Source organism: Chelonia mydas, chromosome 8 (assembly GCF_015237465.2).
Source record: "Chelonia mydas isolate rCheMyd1 chromosome 8, rCheMyd1.pri.v2, whole genome shotgun sequence".
Classification (NCBI taxonomy): Eukaryota; Metazoa; Chordata; order Testudines; family Cheloniidae; genus Chelonia; species Chelonia mydas.
The window spans coordinates 54,060,642-54,080,142 of NC_057854.1; the positions used below are offsets into that span (position 1 = coordinate 54,060,642).

Here is a 19,501-nt window from a genome sequence, read left to right on the forward strand (position 1 = left end):
ATTTCCCAATCCTGAAAATGGGGTTGTTAATGCTGCCTTATCACAGCATTGTGAGTGTTAATACGTGGATGATGCATGTGCTTCGAAGGTAGGAAGTCTGTGTCAGTGCTATTATTATGGTGAGAGAGGTTTGCAAAGTCAAACAATTAATCTTCCCTAGGAAAGAAAAATGACTAATCTTCTTGAAGGAAGTGGAATTCTGTTGAGGTCCTCTTAAAGTTAGATGCATTAGGCCACATTTCCCAAGGAAAGTGTAACAAGAATGTACTAAGGTCAATGATGGTGCCCACAAAACCCCACATAGGCTGGGTGGTTGCTTCTATAGCCCATTTGCTCACTCAGATATGTGTTTTGCTTACACACAGTCAAATGTTAATGAGTGAAGAGGATGCATGCTCATTTTTGTGTCCCCTTGTTGCATCCTTATTTGAAAGTTTGTCCCATTTGTTGTTTTGAGAGGAGAGTTCTCCAATATCCCTTAATTTTTCTGCCCTTTTACTCCTCTTCACCCCTTTTATTAAAGACCTCCACAGTGCTGATAACCTGCCCCATAATTTGGGACAGGCAGGGTCTGGATGAAGCTCCCTCTAGAGCCTCGGTCAGTCAGAGGGGGTCAATGGACAGTGATAGGTGTTCTCCCTTTGAGAGACTCAGTGCAATAATTCTGCAGCATTCTCTCTTAGTCCTTGATGCCATGAGGGTGCGGAGTAGGGGTGAGAAACCAAGCTCCATTCTAAGCGAGGGCCTTTCCATATGGTAGCACTCTGTGTTATTAATAGACCAGTGGACCCCCAAGGCCTAAATTTATTAATACCCATTTATCAACTATCCTGGAATGATTGCATCCCTCTTGATGCTTCATGACTTCTGAGTAAACTGTGTGAGATGATTCAGGGATAATCTTTAAATATCATAAGAACATAAGAATGGCCATATTGGATCAGACCAATGGTCTATCTAGCCCAGTATCCTGTCTCTGACAGTTGCCAGTACCAGAACTTCAGGGGGAGTGTTCAAAATGGGGCAGTTGGAGTCCTCCAACCCTGTCTTCTCATCCACCTTCTGGCAGTCAGAGGTTTAGGGTTGCCTTGGACGTGCGGTTGCATCCCTGATCATCATAGCTAATAGCCATTGATGGACCTATTTTCCAAGAATTTATCCAGTTTTTTTCAACCCAGTTATAGGATGTTGTGATGGCAAAAACTATGGCAATGAGTTCCACAGGTTAACTGTGTGTTATGTGGAAAAAGTACTTTCCCTTGTTTGTATTAAACCTGCTGCCTGTTCATGTCATCAGGTAACCCCTGTTTTTTGTATTGTGTGAAAGGGTAAATAACACTTCTCTATTCACTTTTTCTATACCAGTCATCATTTTATAGACCTATATCATATTCTTCCCCCCCTCCCCCCCGTCATCACTTTTCTAATCTGAAGAGCCCTAATCTTTTTAGTCTCTCCTTGTATGGAAGCCATTGCTTGCCCTTCTCTGAACCTTTTATAGTTCCACTATATCCCTTTATGAGATGGGGCAAATAGAACTGGATACAACATTCAAGGGCTGGGCAAAGAAATATGAGTAAAACAGTAAAAGGTGCTTCCTGTGTCCTTTGCTTTAATCCCAGTTTGTGTTTCTCCTGTTTCAAATGGGAAACTGGGCTTCTGAGCAAATGGAAACGATTTTGAAGGAATCAAATGCAAGTGAGATTCTATGTATCAGCTACCAGAAATACGAAATCCCTTAGAAATAATTCGTCTTCAACAGGTAATTGTAATTTCTTTCCTTCCCCATTTATAAATCCCATAAACTTAAAACATGAGATCACCGAACTAGATATTTTTCTTACTTAAACACAAACATATTTCAAAGTAAAGTAAATGGGAAGACAGGTAAATGATCAGATGCAAAATTGATAATAGTAATAGTAAAAGTATTTTGGGGAAAAAGCAGAAAAATTAAGTTATTGCTCATAGTATTGTGGTTTTGAATAACCCTTGACACTGCAATATATTTGCTTACTGAATCATTTTCTGTGTCCAGTGGGCATGCTCACTAGTTTGTAGTTACAGATTTACTCAAAAGAACAGAAGAAATGTTAGAACAGGCCGTCTGGTTCAAGATGCCTGCCCTTTCTTTGCTTCATCTTAATCCTGTTTCCTGGCTTTTTCTCCATACTCCATGTGTCTCTCGAACTCCTTTTTACTCTTTGCTTCAGTTGCTTTCCTTAGTAATTGATTCCATATGTTTCTCACTTGTTTGCATGATATCATTTTGTCTGAGTTCCTTTAGCGACCCGAGTTTCCTAGATTGTATCTTCTGTTGGATGCTTCATGAACTGTGCTCATGAGGGCTGGGCTGCTGGCACTGAGATAGTTTTGTTTTAATGCTTCAGTGTTCCTTTAAAAATAAATCTAACATACATTAAAGAATCGTGGATTCTTGCAAAGAGATACAAAATAAGCAATACTTAAAAAATCAGGACAAATATTGAGTTTTCCAATCTTAATATGTTTTTATGCCTCTAGAAGTAAAATTGTTAGTATAGGCATCTAGACAGGTGGGAATGGATGGCTCAGGGAACTCTGCTGGCTGACTCTGGGCAAGTTGCTTCAGCTTTCTGTGCCTCCGTTTCCCCACCTGTAAAACAGGGCTAATGATCCCTCCTTTGTAAAGCACTTTGAGCTTGACTGATGAAAAGTGCACATAAGGGCTGGGTATTGTTATGGGAAGTAGTGTCTTTCACCTCTACACTGGCAATTCTAATTCAGCCTAAATCAGTAGTTGACCAATTTCTGTTATCATCTGATGGTTCTTTGATGGCCAGTGTGAAATGACTTTGATGGTATCAGTTTTGTTTTCTGGTACACAGGTGTCGATCACAAAAACCATCATCAAAAGGTATTAACGGACACCCTTGTTTGGAAGTAGAGGTGAAGCATTGTATGGAGATTAAGCTATTTTCTCATTCCTAGGGGTGATCCCTCAAGGACAGGGGATGCATATAGAAAGGGTAGTGGGAGTGGCAGGGGAAGTCTGGACTGTCACTGCCCACAAAGTATCTGATCTTTGGACTTCAGCCTCCAGGACTGTCAATCCAGTATCTTTCACCAGTCCTAAATTCACACACAAAATTAAATACTGCAGCCCTAGCTGAACCCATGAAGAATGCATGTGCACACTCAGTCAAGTAATTGCACAGGCAGAATGGCTAGCTACGCATACAGTTACCTACTTCTAAATGGAATTGCTCATTTTGCGTGCACAAATGAATGTTTTGCATATTTAGGTGCCTGTGCTTGAGAATCTGCCCGTTAAAGTGGAATTAGTCACTAAAAAATGATTCTGTAAGTAAGGCAGTGTGGGGTTCCATGCTTATTGTCTGTTAATGACCTTCAGAGCCAATTAGATATGTTTAAAAGTTAAGATATGTTTTTTCTAACGGCCAGCACTTCAAACTCCACCTCGGAGCTAAAATTACTGAGCAAGAATGGCCAATTTTCTACATTAAATATTTTCTTTAAAAATAAAAAAGGAATCACTAATTGCCTATTAAAATTCCTTTTTTGAAATAAAGGTTATTTTTGAGTATTTCAGGTACAGGAAAGCTTCTGATTGTTTTATGTTTGTGTCACTTAAAAAGAGGCAAAGCAATTCTTAAAAAAATACTTGAGGCAGAAAAATATTGGCTAAAGTTTAGCCTGCAGTGAACAAAATAAACATCTGAAAACATGGACCTATAATGGGAGTCCTGATGTTTTTCTTAAATACAGTGGAAGCTGTAAACTAAAGATGGGCCCACACTGGCACCTATCCCAACCTCTTTCACGTTTGGAGAGCAGGGTGTTTCAGGATCAGGTTTCTGGATCCAAACCATTCCCTATGGTTTGGGTTCTGAGCTGAGCCCAAACCAAGAAGAAGCCTGTTTTCTACTGTTGCCAAAGATCTTGTGAGAAAGCTGTTTTGTGAGATTTTGGCGCAAGGTGCCAGAAATCATACAAGAATAGCTTTCAAGCTTTTGGTGTCATCAGGTCTGACCCTGAACTTTTGAATAATGGCTTTGGCCCCAACTACAGTCTTTTGATACCAACCTAAGTACAAACCTAGCCCAAATGCCATCACCATATGCTCTGTTACTCTCTGATATTAACATTATAAGGTAAATTCTTAAACAGCATCTAAAGTTGTGCACAGCTCATGCTCATAAACATGAGTAACGTTAGAGTAACGTTAAAAATGTGACTTTTAATGTTAGTATTGGAGACTAGCAGAGCAGGTGGTGTTTGCATGTGCGTGCATGAACTGCTGGGCTGTGGACACACTTTCGTGAGTTCTTCGGAGAGCGGGTTGGTCACAGGCTGCTTGTTCTTTTTCCACCTCCTCCTTGCTTCCATATAAGCCTCTCTTATAATTGCCACAAAGATGTGGTGTGATCAAATGGGAGGGAGATGTCTTTGAGCCCGTCTCTCTGTTCAGATGTGCTCCCCCCTATGGAGAGGTTTGCGAGCTCTTACCTTAAACAATGTACTCGCCGGAATATGTTGATCTTTTGTGTGTATTTTTAAATTGTCACTTAGTTTGGCAAGGTTTATCATTTTAAATTCCACTTGCAAATAGGCAGGCCCCAACTTTCCCCGGCAGGGGGAGATGGTAATTATAAAGTGCTTGTTAATAGGATAAAGTTTGTTTTCTTTAGCTTGACTTCAAAGATCCACCTCCACTAGTATTTTTACTAGGAGAGCTGGAAGCTATAAAAAAAACATGAAAGTGAAGAAAACAAGGATTAAGTGCCAAAATCTATAAAGGTTTTGGTAGGTGGGGAGGGAGAGGGGAGCCATTTTTGATGCCCTATGTTTGTACAGCTGCCTATAGAGTAGTAAGAATTCACTGCAGCTGTGAGATTAGAAAAACAGGAAATCGCCAGCTCACTTGTAATATTGATCTTTAACTCTCCTTTATTTTTTAATCCCTCCCTTTACAGGAATGTAGGATCCTGAAGAATTTTTCCTCCTTGAGGGCCATTGTTTCAGCACTACAGTCCAACTCCATCTACCGATTAAAGAAGACCTGGGCGTCTGTTCCAAAGTAATCCTCCCACTGTCCTTTTATATCCTTTCCGCTATGACTGGCCCACAACAAAAACAAAGTACAGTTTAGGCTTAGGGCATGTCTATAGTACAAACTTTTGCTGACCCAAATAATGTCGGCATAAGACCGCCACAATTAGTATATTGTTTGTGAGCGTGCATACTTGGCTTCCTGCGTTGGCAATGCGCATGCTCACCAAGAGTGCTTGTGTCGATGCACGGTGATGTGCACCATGGGTAGGTAGCCTAGTGTGCATCCCCCCACCATCCAATCCACTGTCTTTTGGGAAGTTTTTGGCAAAGCACGGTGGGGCAGATGTGAGTCATGCAAGGATGACTGGGAGCACGAGGTCAATTTCCCAGCATGCAACTGTCTCCATTCCATAATGTTACCTAGATCTCATAATTTTCGTGCCTTTTTTAAAAATCCCACAAACCCACGCAGCCGTCCTCACTGTCCCCCATTTCTGACAGAAGCATGGAGCCTGCACAGCTCTGCACTACTGTCATAAGCATCGCAAGCACAGGACGCACAATCCTCTGGTATTTGCAGAGCCGTAAGAAAAAAACTAATCAGCATGGAACATGAGAATTTCTTGGAGGACAGATTGCTGTGGGACATAGCGAGAAGCAAATCAAGGTGATTGGTGGCATTCACGGGGTAGCTGCCGATGTTGGAACACCACTTCTGGGCCCGAGAAACAAGCACTGACTGGTGGGATTGCATCATAACGCAGGCTTGGGATGATGAGCAGCGGCTTCAGAACTTTCAGATACTCAAGGCATGTTCCTGGATCTGTGTGCTGAGCTCAACCCAACCCTCCAGTGCAAGGACACCAAGAGGAGAGCTGCACTGACAGCAAAGAAGCAAGCAGCAATCGCACTGTGGAAACTTGCAATGCCGAATTGCTACCGGTCAGTGGGCAATCATTTTGGAGTTGGAAAATCCACTCTGGGGACTGTTGTATGTGCAGGACCATTACGACTGTGACTCTCGGCAACGTGCAGGACATAGTGGATGGATCTGAAGCAATGGGATTCCCAGGCTGCAGTGGAGCACTGGACGGCATGCATATCCCTATTTTGGCACCATACAACCTTACCACGGAGAACATCAACAGAAAGGATTACTTTTCATGGTTATGCAATCTTGCAAAATGCTGAGCCAGCAGCAATAGGAGTTGAGGAGGCTCAGCACCTCAGTGGATGGGTCTCAGTGCTGACCCACCTTTTACACGTTTGATTGTTGTCTAGTCCTTCATCGCTGTGGAAAACTGGATAATAATGATGTAGGCTTGATTTAGGGTGCTTTGTAATCAATAATTGACTTAATTCCTCTTCTGCCTAGGGACAGGATGCTGATGTTTGAAGAGCTGTCCGATATCTTCTCAGACCATGACAATTATCTGACTAGTAGAGAGCTGCTAATGAAGGTGAGAATGAGGCTGAGAGCAAGAGTTATGAGCTGTGTCAGTGCTGAGCTCCGCCCTTTCCCTAACCAGTCGCCCAAACCCACCCCCCGGCTCCATTGTAGGGAGCCTTACAGAGCACAGTTCTATGACATGCAAGGAGTGTGCATGCCTGCTTCCTGTGTGACCTTTCTGCCCCTGGCACAGCAGAATTGCATTGATTCCACTTGCACTGAGGCCATACACAAATGGAAGGTTGGGATGGATTATGGGATTTGTCTACTAGTGAACAGGTGCTCTAGAAGGTGTTGAGGTACCTGTTGTCTCACTGAGGAGCGCAGCTCAAAGAAGTTGCAAAATAGCACAACGGCAAAGGATGCAGAAGTACTTCCCACAAATATAGCTGTTCTAGATAGCCTTTCCATTAGTCATAAATTCATCTAGAAAGGTTCGGTACTGACGAGCATAAAAAAATACAGAGACCAGATTCTCAGCAGCTGTAAATTGTCATAGCTCTTTGACTGCAGTGGGAGTGATGCCAGTTTACTCCAGCTGAGGATTTCATCCAAGATGTTCGTCCAAACTATCCCCACCTTCTTGGAACTACAAAACAGGGCTGGGAATCTGGAAGGAGCAGGCTTCCTGCTGTGTGTGTGGCCAGAAATGCCACAGAACAGTCTATGCTGCAGTAGTCTGGGAATTCTGCTGTCAGACCGGATAAACCCCAAAAGTTCAGAGGTCCCTGAAAATGAGAGATACTGGCAGGGAAACATGTTGGTATGAACCTTCTAGAAACTAAGGGAAAGTTCAATTAGTTTTCTCTGAGCTCTGTCTAATTCACTCTGTTTCTATCCAGTCTATATCTAGTCTGTCTAGGAGTTTATCATTCACCTCAGCATTATCGTGTCAAGCACTGAGTTTTGGGCAAAGGTTCAGCGGTGGCGGGTGATTTTATTCAAACTTGGTGGGCAGTAGCTATTTATGAGCCATTTATCAAAACATTTTACAGCAGGTGAAGCGGTAATAAATATTGAGAGGAGTCCATATCTATCCAGAGCAGTTTAATTAACTAAATGTTAAACATCCCTGAGAACAGACCTATTGGATCCTGCCAGCTCTTACTCTGCAAACCATTCTGAAGACAATGAAATGAGCTTATGGTGATCTCGCGCATCTGTTCTATTAACTTCATTCCACTCGTGACAACCCCAAGACTTGCTTCAGATGAAGCCTGGAAGTCTCTCTTTCCTAATTGTGAGGACTGCCACATCCTTGAATAGTCTCCCCAAGGAAGTTGTAGCAGACTCATCACTTGAGACATCTAAAGCTGGAGTGGACCAAAACAGCTGAATATACTTTTGACAGGGCAGCATCTCTCTCCTGTCTCTTTTCTAGATACAAACTGCTGGGAGACCTTCTTCTGTTCAAACATCTTGAACAATTTATTAGTGTTCTCCCCATCACTTGTGCAGCATTGTGTTTACAAGCATACTGTCCTTGGTTCACTCAGCCAAGAAATGTGGAGACAGAAAGGATTTTCCCCCACGAGATCTCTCCTGGCTCTGACTTGCAAAAGCCTGCCAGTCTCTCTCTGTTCCCTTCAGCATTTCCTTCCTGTGACTTTTCTATTTTCTAATCTAATGAACTCATTAGCCTTTTGGGCTCTCCTCAGCCCATCCCAGCCTATCAATTAGGCACAGCTTTACCCCTCACGTTTATTCTGGGGGTGATTATAGAATCATAGACTTTAAGGTCAGAAGGGACCATTATGATCGTCTAGTCTGACCTCCTGCACAACGCAGGCCACAGAGTCTCACCCACCCCCTCCTGTAACAAACCCCTAACCTCTGTCTGAGCTATTGAAGTCCTCAAATTATGGTTTAAAGACTTGAAGGGGCAGAGAATCCGCCAGCAAGTGACCCGTGCCCCACGCTACAGAGGAAGGCGAAAAAACCCCAGGGCCTCTGCCAATCTGCCCTGGAAGAAAATTCCTTCCCAACCCCAAATATGGCGATCAGCTAGACCCTGAGTATGTGGGCAAAGACTCACCAGTTAGACATAATTAACATAATTGTTGGTCAGTGCTCAGAATGCTGGTACAGCTACTGTTGCCCAACGCTCTGTCACAGTACTGTATGGAATAAGCCAGAAGTGACTTGGTAGGTGAACCAAGAGGTCTTTCCATCTCTAAAATCTAGAGCACTACAAGCCTGCTGCACCATGTGCATGAGTATTTCTTCTGTGGTTTGTAGCTTATCATTTAAATCAGCTTTCGTATCAAATGATGAGAGAATAACCAATGTGATACCAATTTTTAAAAGGGCTCCAGAGGTGATCCTGGCAATTACAGGCCAATAAGCCTGACTTCAGTACCAGGCAAATTGATTGAAAATATAGAATTATCAGACACATAGATGAACATAATTTGTTGGGGAATAGTCAACATGGTTTTTGTAAAGGGAAATCATGCCTCACCAATCTACTAGAATTCGTTGAGGGGGTCGACAAGCATGTGGACAAGGGGGATTCAGTGGATATAGTGTACTTAGATTTTCAGAAAGTCTTTGACAACGTCCCTCACCCAAGGCTCTTAAGCAAAGTAAGCTGTCATAGGCTAAGAGGGAAGGTCCTCTCATGGATCGGTAACTGGTTAGAAGATAGGAAACAAAGGATAGGAATAAATGGTCCATTTTCAGAATGGAGAGAGGTAAATAATGGTGTCCCCCAGGGGTCTGTACTGGGACCACTCCTATACTGATAAATGATCTAGTAAAAGGGGTAAACAGTGAGGTGATAAAATTTGCAGATGATACAAAACTGCTAAAGATAGTTAAGTCCAAAACAGACTGTGACGAGCTACAAAGGGATCTCACAAAACTGGGTGACTGGGCAACAAAATGGCAAATGAAATTCAATGTTGATAAATGCAAAGCAATGCACATTGGAAAGTATAATCCCAACTATACATATAAAATGATGGGGTCTAAGTTAGCTGTTACCACCAAGGAGAGAGAGATCTGAAAACATCCACTGAATGTGCAGTGGCAGTCAATAAAGCTGACAGAATATTGGGAATCATTAAGAAAGGGATAGATAATAAAGACAGAAAATATCATGTTGCCTCTATATAAATCCATGGTATGCCCATATCTTGAATACTGTGTGCAGATGTGGTCGCACCATCTCAAAAAAGATATATTGGAATTGGAAAAGCTTCAGAAAAGTGCAACAGAAATGATTAGGGGTATGGAACACCTTCCGTATGAGAAGGGATTAATAAGACTGGGACTTTTCGGTTTGGAAAAGAGGCGACTAAGGGGGATATGACAGAGGTCTATAAAATCATGACTGGTATGGACAAAGTAAATAAGGAAATGTTATTTACGCCTTCTCATAACACAAGTACTAGAGGTTACCAAAATGAAATTAATAGGCAGCAGGTTTAAAACAAACAAAAGGAAGTATTTCTTCACACAAAATGGAGGAACTGTGGAACTCTTTGCCAGAGGATGTTGTGAAGGCCAAGAATATAACAGGGTTCAAAAAAGAACTAAATAAATTCATGGAGGATAGGTCCATCAATGGCTATTAGCCAGGGTGGGCAGGAATGGTGTCTCTAGCCTCTGTTTGTTTGCCAGAATCTGGGAATGGACTACAGGGGATGGATCACTTGATGATTACCTGTTCTGTTCATTCCCTCTGGGGCACCTGGCATTGGCCACTGTCGGAAGTCAGGATTCTGGGCTAGATGGACCTTTGGTCTGACCCAGTATGGCCATTCTTATGGGAGTCCAGGCTACTAAGTTCCATTTCTGTCTCTGCAACTTACTGTTATATGACCTGGGCAAGTCACTAAAACTCCTTGTTTTCCCCAGCTATAAAATAGGTGTTGTATTACTCATCTATCTGATAGGAATGTTGGGAGTCTTGAGTAATTAACATTTATAAAGTACCTTGAGATCCTACAAAAGGAGCTTTACAAATGCAAATTATTATTTATTTTTGTTTTGGGATTCACTAGAAAAAGGGGGTCATAATCTCAGAAATAAATTAATGCCATAAGGCAAAGTCTACAGAACTGTTATGAAATATGGCTCCCATTCATACAGTTATTGGAAAACCTAAATCCCTCAGCCTCGAATTGTGCAAATCTAAAACAAACACTTTTATTTCATGAATGTCTCCTTATTACTCAGAAAACCATAGAGGTTAGTCATCATATCATAGTCACTGTATAAAAAAAGAAAAACACCATTGTGTTACATAACAGAGGGGGAGATGTTTATTTGTAAAACTGCTGATTGTGAAATAAGTTAGAGGTCTAAGGACAAAAACTCAGAAGCTGGGTTCGGATGAAATATATGATGCATATTCAAGCTTCTTGAATTTGAAAGTGTCAGTTGATTTGTGGTTCTTCTAAGCTTCACCTGGGCCAGGACTGTTTTGCAGACAAACTCCCTTGTGGGAATTTGGTACGATTGTTTCCAACAAACCCCAGAAGTGCAGAAGCATAAATGTTTTTTGTTTTGTTTTGTTTTTTGAAACAAGCAAAAAAGTTAAGCTCACATTTCTGAACCTCAGGGCAGTGTGGATTGGGCTCAGTTGGGTGAAATTTCATGTATTTCAATCCTACCAATAATGTCCCCCATTAATTGCCCTTTCATTCACTCCATAGGAAGGAACATCCAAGTTTGCAAATCTGGACAGTAGTGTGAAAGAGAACCAGAAAAGGACCCAGAGGCGGCTTCAGCTCCAGAAAGATATGGTGTGTGCAGCATGCTGTTCTCTCTTTTCTCTGAATTTATACCTGGGATAATCCCATCTGTAGTGAATTATACATAGAAGCAAAATCCAGAAATGCATTTTAAGAAAAAGAGCACATAGCACATTATACACTTAAAAATTGTAAAACATGCATTACACCATGCAAAAACCCTAGAGTCAATACAACAGTGAGGGTGATCAATCAAGTACACTGTGTCAAGGAACTTAACAGTGAAGATTGAACACTCAGTCTTAACTCTGTTCCTTTTTACATATGACCTAAAATATTCTTTCTGCATATATTTCTATGTATTAATAAACAGACATTACAGTATAAACCAGAACATGAACAGGAGTTTGTAATACATCTCTATGTACCGTACAGATATTATATGGTGGGTGCTGAACTGCCAAGCTGTAACAGCATCATTGTATGCAGTGGTGTTGTAGCCATGTCAGGTCACAGGATATTAGGGAGACAAGGTGGGTGAGGTAATATGTTTTATTGGACCAACTTCAGTTAGGGAGAGAGACGTGTTTTGGAGCTTATGCAGAACTCTTCTTCCAGTTTCCCAGCCCTGAAATAGAGCTCTGTGTAAGCTCAAAAGTGTGTGTCCCTCACCAACAGAATGTGGTCCAATAAAAGAGATCATCTCCCCCACCTTGTCTCTCTAAGCTGTCACAAGGGTGACCAGAGAGCAAATGTGAAAAATCGGGACAGGAGATGGGGGGGTAATAGGCACCTATATGAGACTAAGCTCCAAATATTGGGACTGTCCCTATAAAATCGAGACATCTGGTCACCCAGCCTGTCACTGAGCAGATAATTTGAGAATCCCAGCTGTCCTGTGCTCCAAAAACTCCCATAAATTTACTAAAATGCCACAGGAAGTGTATTTACAAAACATAAGTATCTATCAAATGCCTGAAATAAGGACGTGCTGATGGCTGTAAAAGACTGCAGGAGTTGGAGAAGAAGTGGTGGTGCCAGAGTGTTTGCTGTTGCACCAATCGCCACTTGTCTGTCTACAGCAGGAGTAAACAAGGGTGCCTAGAGCTACTTCCTTCACTTCCACCTCCATCTACCCAGTGCCCAGGCCAGCTTCTCAGGATTGGATATAGGACTGAGGACTTGGGCCTTAATTTCAAGACTTTCCGAAATTTATTCAAACTGCCGCATGAGACAGCAATAAATGATTGATGGCTGTAGGCACATGTCCATAGCCTCTGACTGGCTGGTTGTCTTTCCTAAGGAAGCATAGGAGCTCTTAATCAGACTCCAGCAGCAATCGCTATTACCCTTTAAACAAAGCTGTGTGAAAATAACCAATTTTTACTTGGTAAAATGTTTACTGCAAAAAACCAAACATTTTATGATATTACAGGAAAATTAGTTCTGGTCAAGGGGAAATTGTCATTCACTTCAGTGAGCTCATGAAACACACAGGCACTCCCAGGATTTTTGAGAGATCTGCTTAATTTTTATGGAATTTGGACAGATTTTTACAGGAGATGATTCCATAAGACGTGCCTGTTTCCATTTTTGCCAGTGAAAACTGCTTTTTACCCTGGTGAAACTGGAATGTTTGCTGAAACAAACAGCTTTCTCAGACAAACTGACTAGGAGGAGAGATCTGGAAACTGGAGGAAATGGAAGCAAAAACTGGCTTCCATTTTGGTTGACTGGCAAATATATGAATCTTTTTGCTGGTTTTAGTAGCAGGGAGAATTTTTTTCTCACTGATGTAGAAACAACCCTGACTCCAAATAAGGTAGAAGACTTCGGAAGATTGAAAGTTGAGTCCTGAGTTAATTAGAACACAGTGATTATCCCAAGGAGGACATACCCAGCTTGGAAGGAATGTGAATGTAATCACACAATTTTATAACTTCATTAAAAAGCAAAGACGCACCGAGATGAGCCATAGAAAAGGGCTGTTTACACAAGGTGTTAGGAGCCATCTGCACAGTCTGAAGGGAACTGTGGGATGCTGGCGTTCGTGCTCCTTTTAGCATATTTTACACTCATTCCAGCTGTAGGACAGCAGTACGAATTCTGTGTGCAGGAACTAGTGTTGCAGAGGCCCTGAATATATCCACTCTTCAATATCCAGTTGTTCATTTGAATAACAATGGCCCCATCCCACTCCCATTGAAGTCAATGGCAAAATTCCTATTGATTTAAATGGAACAGAATCAGGCCCAGAATTTTACTGCAGGCTTTCAGCTGACTACTCTCTCTATAATATTTTATATCATAATGTAGCGGCTTGAATTCATAGCCTCTCTCTGACAATTAACCAGACGCTGTTCTGATTGTCTGCAGGGAGTCATGCAGGGTACAGTCCCCTACCTTGGCACCTTTCTTACAGACCTGACCATGCTTGACACAGCGCTGCAGGACTATATAGAGGTAGGTTTGTGCAGCTTCTTGAATTCTAACCCCTCTCCCTGCAATTGTGATAATTGGGCCAGCAAATTTACTAGCCACCACGAAGGACAAATCTTGATGGTTCTGTATGTTTCGCTTTTGTCCCATCCTCGTATGAAACATTCACAGACTTGTAGAGGAGTTTGCAATGTCAAAAGTTATAGATGGGGAGGATGAGCAATATTTTTATTAGGAAAAAAAGATCTCTACTAAATTTAATAATGGAACTTATTTACTAGGGCATTCTTAAGTGTGGTACTTTATGCTCAAAATTTATATTTTGCTTGAAAAAACCCTAATGAGAGTATAAAAGTTTTTATTATTTTATTTTAATTAAAACTTTTTAAAAAATACAAACTTCCACCTTCTGTGTTGGGAAACTCAATACCACAATTTTGTCTTAAGTTCAGCTCTTCAGCTTGAGAAGTTAAGTTCTTCAACATGGTCTTAGCTCATTTTGTAATCATTTGAGCACAGAAGGCCTTCGTGGGGAAGGATTCTCCCTCCTCTTCAGCTGGCCAACCTTAGTGTAGGCAGAGAAGGACAGGACCAAGAGATCCTGACCAGGGGGCAAAGGTTCCATAGCATTCCAAAGGTGAATAGAATGGATGGATCTGGCGGCGAATGAGAGAACTGGACAAATCACAGGTGAATTATGAGTGAATGGGACACGTGTGGCCAGGTGAGTGTGACCAAAGAGCAATGAGAGAGAATGTGGAGGGTGATTTGCAGGAAAATGGGTTGCACTCTAGGGCCAGCATTTTGAAACTTGACTGTTTGAAGTTAGGCTCCTAAATCCTTATTTAGGCACCTGTATAAAAATGGTCTGATTTTCAGACGTTTTAAACCCCTCAAATCCCAGGGAAGTCATTGGGAGCTGCAAATACTGAACACCTTTGAAAATCAGCACACTTTTTTGGGTGCTTAAATATGGAATTAGGAGCTACACTTTAGGTATTCAAGTTTGAATATTTTGGTGTTGGTGTTTGTAGTGAGGATGAGTTAGATTGTTTTTGGCTGGGCTGGTAAATTTTCTTGATGGTTTTGCAAGGATGATCTAAAGGAAGCAGCTATGACTCAGAATACACACAAAACTTAATTCTGTACTGGGTTTGTTTGCCAGATGTGTGTGTACACGTATCCATGTGTGTTCACTTGGTTCTTACAAACTCAAGGTTTGGGAACACTGGCTTGAGCCACTTATAGTGCTGGCAGAAGTCAAGCAGATTTCTCACACACACAGTTCTGTCAGAACACATCTGCCAGACCTGAAACATGCTATACCTGTTCCAAAATTGGAATTTCCTTCTTAATCAAACTGCCATTCAGTCCAGAGACAGATCTCCAGTAGGGACTACCATGCAATCAGAAAACTCAGGTCTCTAGAAGGTCCTTGCTCAAAGAGACCATATGACTGAATTCCGTATTTCTTCCAATCTTTGACTTTATTACACTGCTGTTGAATATATTCACTTTGGATTCTTCAGTGATCCCTGTTTTCTTTGCTTCATACAGGGTGGGCTGATAAACTTTGAGAAGAGGAGACGGGTAAGTCTGAACTTCTTCCATGACTAGCATTTTGCTGCCACCCTGTTGTACAGAATCCTGCTTGTACTTTACTTTAAGACAGGGATCGGCAACCTTTGGCACACGGCCCATCAGGGAAATCCCTCAGCCCACGCCGCTTCCCGCAGCCCCCATTGGCCTGGAATGGCAAACCGCGGCCAGTGGGAGCTGTGATTGGCCAAACCTGCGGACGTTGCAGGTAAACAAACTGTCCCGGCCCGCCAGCGGATTTCCCTGATGGGCCACGTGCCAAAGGTTGCCGATCTCTGCTTTAGGGGCTTACTCTTTTCCCCTGGTGCATTCCCAAAGACCATTGACTTCAATGGGAGTTACCTGCAAATAAGGATAGAACAGTAAAGCGCTATATGTGTGAGTCCACACAAGCCTGAAGAGGGTGGGGCGTGAAGGAAGGACTGTCATTAATTAGATGGGTGCTACAGGGGAAAGGAAGTCCTAAGCACTAGGCAATATATAGAACATTTATGCATGGGGACTGTACGTTCACTGTCCATGAGCATCAGTGGAAGAAGTCTGTTATCTTCTAAATCCAATGTATCAACAGCAGAACAGACCTGCTAGTAAGTGAAGTTTGCTTTTTAGAAAGCGTAGCATGAGTCTTGTAAACTTCCTTAGTTTGCTGCATTAACTCTGCTTCATTGGATCCAAAGAAAGGATGCGGGGGAGAACGAAAGGGTGATATGGGGAGGAGAAATAAATGCTCTCAGCCTGCCCTTTCAGTCTGCCATGCATTGGTTGCACAGATAAAGAGGTAAAGAAAAGCCGCGTAGAAGACAACATGCTTTGGTCATATCTGTCTGAATAAAGACAAACCAAAGGCAAATCTTTTCAGGGACTCAGTGCAGACTTTGATTTTGCTGTGATAGGGCCCATTTCCTTACTCTTAACTGATTCCCAGCTCCATAAACCACATTTTAAACTTCCCTTTTATTTATGACTGGGTGGCTCAGGGTATTGATAGTGAGGCACAAAAGCTCCTGTGACTAAGTCACCAGCCCAGTTCAGCCCAGACTGGAAGCAAATAAAAGTTGTTGCCATCTGATGGTTGATGGGTAGTCTCAGTCCAGTTCCTAGTTGCTGAGTCTGCCCTGCCTTCTACCCTGTGCTGTAATTTACACCTCAGCAAAGCATGTGTAAAACCATACCAAATCCGAATTCTCCATTCAGTCACACCAGAAGTAGCATAACACACTCACGTTACACAAGTATAAATGGCTGCACAATGTACAAGGCAGTGGAAGACAGATTTCTTCATCAGCCATCACTATGGACACCCTTGTTTGTAGTCTCAGCAATGTAAGGCCCAAATAAGCACAGAGAATGAACTCCCTCTAAGGGTGATCCATCTGGGTCAGGGATGAGGTATGTGAGTGGGACAGTGTAGGGAAACTTTCACTGCTGTTTTCCATGATGTCCCTAGTCTATGACTTCAGTGTGCAACACTCTCATTCTGGCATCTAATGCCAGTGCTAAACTCACATTAGAGTTTGTCTCTCTCAAAATCAGTTATACTGAAAGGCAGAGTTCCTGGTGTTGGAAGATTGTCCTATTTTTCCATATTTTAACCTGTGGAGCTTTGTTGAAACCTGCAAAAACCAAAACCTTTTCAGGAAAACAAAAGCCAGATTTTGTTGTTGAAAAACTGCTTTGTGGTGTCTAAAATTGCCTGGGTATTCAGCTAAGAATGAAGCAGTCTTTAGTTTGTCCTGAGATTATTGGTGCATGTGTTCTGCCCACTTATCCTTACTTTGTATGTGAATGAGTCTGTATTTGGCTTTGTTTTGGTTTCTAATTAAAATTCCTATTTGATTATTTGTTTCCTTAGGAGTTTGAAGTAATCGCCCAAATTAAGCTCTTGCAATCTTCCTGTAATAGCTATTGCATGACGCCAGACCAAAAATTCATCCGATGGTTCAGGAGACAGCGGCTATTAACAGAGGAGGAAAGGTGAGACTATTGATGCACTCAAGGGAGCATGTTTTTCATGTCCAGCCTCCCATCTATGTGTATGAGCTATATCTGGCTTAGATAGTCTCATAGTATTTAAATAGACTGTAAATCAGGGATACAGCATGTATGTGTGCCTTTTAGCACACAGCTGGTGAAAACTTGGTTAACACTTTGCAGGATTTAGTTTTGAGATTGGGAATTTGGTTTTCAACTTTAAAATGTTATAGCGTGTTGTGTCTGACCTGTATGTCTGTCAGTCTGTGTGTGTGCTTACATATACACTCAGTATTACCTAGAGGTGTGAACCTATGATACATACTTCACAGTACTATAAAATTCATCGTCAAAGGACACCAATTTCAACTCACTCAGAGTGACGGTGTTCAGTCCTGTCCTGCACTGTATAATCCCTTTTCTTAGATTGCTATTATGATAATAGTTAATATGATCAAAAAAACACATTTGAATTCTTTTTAAACTATTGTAAAAAAAGCAAATACTTCTTTCCTCAAGGTAAAATGGATGCATGCTGATGTTTGTTTCTCTGTGCTGTATTGCGGTAACCTCTTGTTGAAGCTGGAGTAACTGAATATCTCTCTCTTTTTAAATTATTGCTAGAGGCATATTGCGGGCATATTGCATGATAATAAAATGATATTTAACTCGCTCAAGTAAACAAATCTTCCCTGTTGCGTAGTTATGGCCTCTCATGTGAGATAGAAGCAGCTGCTGACACTAACACCACGTCACCGAAACCTCGGAAGAGTATGGTGAAGAGACTCAGCTTGTGAGTATGCCAGAAGGGGTCATGGCATCTAGTGAATTAGTAGAGGAATGACCTGAATAAATCAAACAAGAAAAATGTATTCCACCAGACGAGGAGCTTGGCAGGGAATCTGATCATGTTAAAGGGATATTGTCAGCTAAAAGTTCATAATTACATCTGAAACTGTTTACTAAATTATGGTTCCAGGTAATACTTACAATGACTACAGCTGAAAAAGATTAGAAACAAATCAGTCAGTGGTTACCAGCCTTTTTGGGGTATAGGAGAAGTAACAAATTTAGGGCCCACTTATAAACTCAGTGACGCTGATGTTGTTCAGGAGTAACATCACTAAATACAATGGAATTACACCTGTGCAAAAGCAAAGTAAATGAGATCAGACTGTGGCCCACAGTTGGTTTAACTTATTGTGTGTGCAAAAATTTCCTGCAGAATTGTAACATGCAAATTAGAGCCACCTAAAATAAATATATATAAAGTCTCCCATGTGCTGCCCTCACACCCTGCCCTGAGCTGCAGCTCCCATTGGCCAGGAACCATAGCCCACACCCCTCACCCTCCTGCACTCCAGCCCCCTGCCCCTTTTGCACCCAGCCCCCTGAGCTCCCTTTTGCACCCAAACTCCCTCCCCTACACCCGCTCCTGCACCCCTGCCCCAGGCTCAGCCCAGAGCCCCTTCCCACACTCCAAACCCCTCGGCCCCAACCCCCAGCCCAGAGCCTGCACCCCAATCCCCTGCCCCAGCCTGGTGAAAGTGATCGAGGTTGGGGGAGAGCGAGCGACAGACCGGGGGGGGGATGGAGTGAGCGGGAATGGGGCCTCAGAGAAGTGCTGGGGCAGGGGCAAGGCCTCGGGAAGGGACAGGGGGCCGGGGAAGGGTGTTTGGGTTTGTGCAATTGGACAGCTGACAACCCTAAAATCAGCCTGTAAGGTAGGTACGTACTATCTACCCAGTCACCTGTTCAGTCTAGTTCAGACAGGTGACTATGAAACATTGCTTAGCAATTCAAGCACAAGATTGTGGGGAGGGGAGAAAGAGCATGAAGCCAAGAGTTGACTAAAGAGACAAAGATTAGGGAAAGGAAACAATAAAGAGAGAGGATCTGAAGCAATGTAGGGAAAACAGGGGTGAATGGGGGCAGAAATCAAGGGGGCTCAGCAAAAATGTGTAGAGTCTCAAAGGTGAGTGTGGTATGAGAGAAGACAGGAAAATATTTATGGAGGGGCACAGGACAACAGGAGAAGATGAATTTTACAGTCAACATCAGAATTAATATGAAGATTGAAACCTGGCTATTAACTCCTCCTTTCCTGCCTTAGTCTTTCCCCTGAGTTCCTCAGAACAGTGGACAAACATAAATTCCATGCAAGCTCTGCGGCAATCTAGGATCCTTAGCAATAGACTCTTGATGGCGGAGTATGTCAATTCTGGTCCTCATAAGATCAGGGTAGCTGTTTGGACAGGAAGGTATTTGTGTTTGGTTTTGTCCCTTT

The 19,501-nt window shown here is 42.3% G+C and overlaps 1 protein-coding gene across 14 annotated transcripts in view; it reads left to right on the forward strand.

The window, feature by feature from the left end:
• RGL1 (ral guanine nucleotide dissociation stimulator like 1) overlaps nucleotides 1-19,501 on the forward strand; it is a 158,178-nt gene that overhangs the window by 122,536 nt on the left and 16,141 nt on the right. For 12 of the 14 annotated variants that reach the window (XM_027823606.3, XM_043521182.1, XM_043521181.1 and 9 more), the window contains 7 exons: nucleotides 4,977-5,080; nucleotides 6,431-6,515; nucleotides 11,167-11,256; nucleotides 13,582-13,668; nucleotides 15,202-15,234; nucleotides 17,096-17,217; nucleotides 17,918-18,007. In XM_027823606.3, the coding sequence (XP_027679407.1) occupies nucleotides 4,977-5,080; nucleotides 6,431-6,515; nucleotides 11,167-11,256; nucleotides 13,582-13,668; nucleotides 15,202-15,234; nucleotides 17,096-17,217; nucleotides 17,918-18,007 (611 nt within the window). The remainder of the gene's footprint in view (nucleotides 1-4,976; nucleotides 5,081-6,430; nucleotides 6,516-11,166; nucleotides 11,257-13,581; nucleotides 13,669-15,201; nucleotides 15,235-17,095; nucleotides 17,218-17,917; nucleotides 18,008-19,501) is intronic. The other 2 variants (XM_043521189.1, XM_043521190.1) reach the window with 1 other exon arrangement.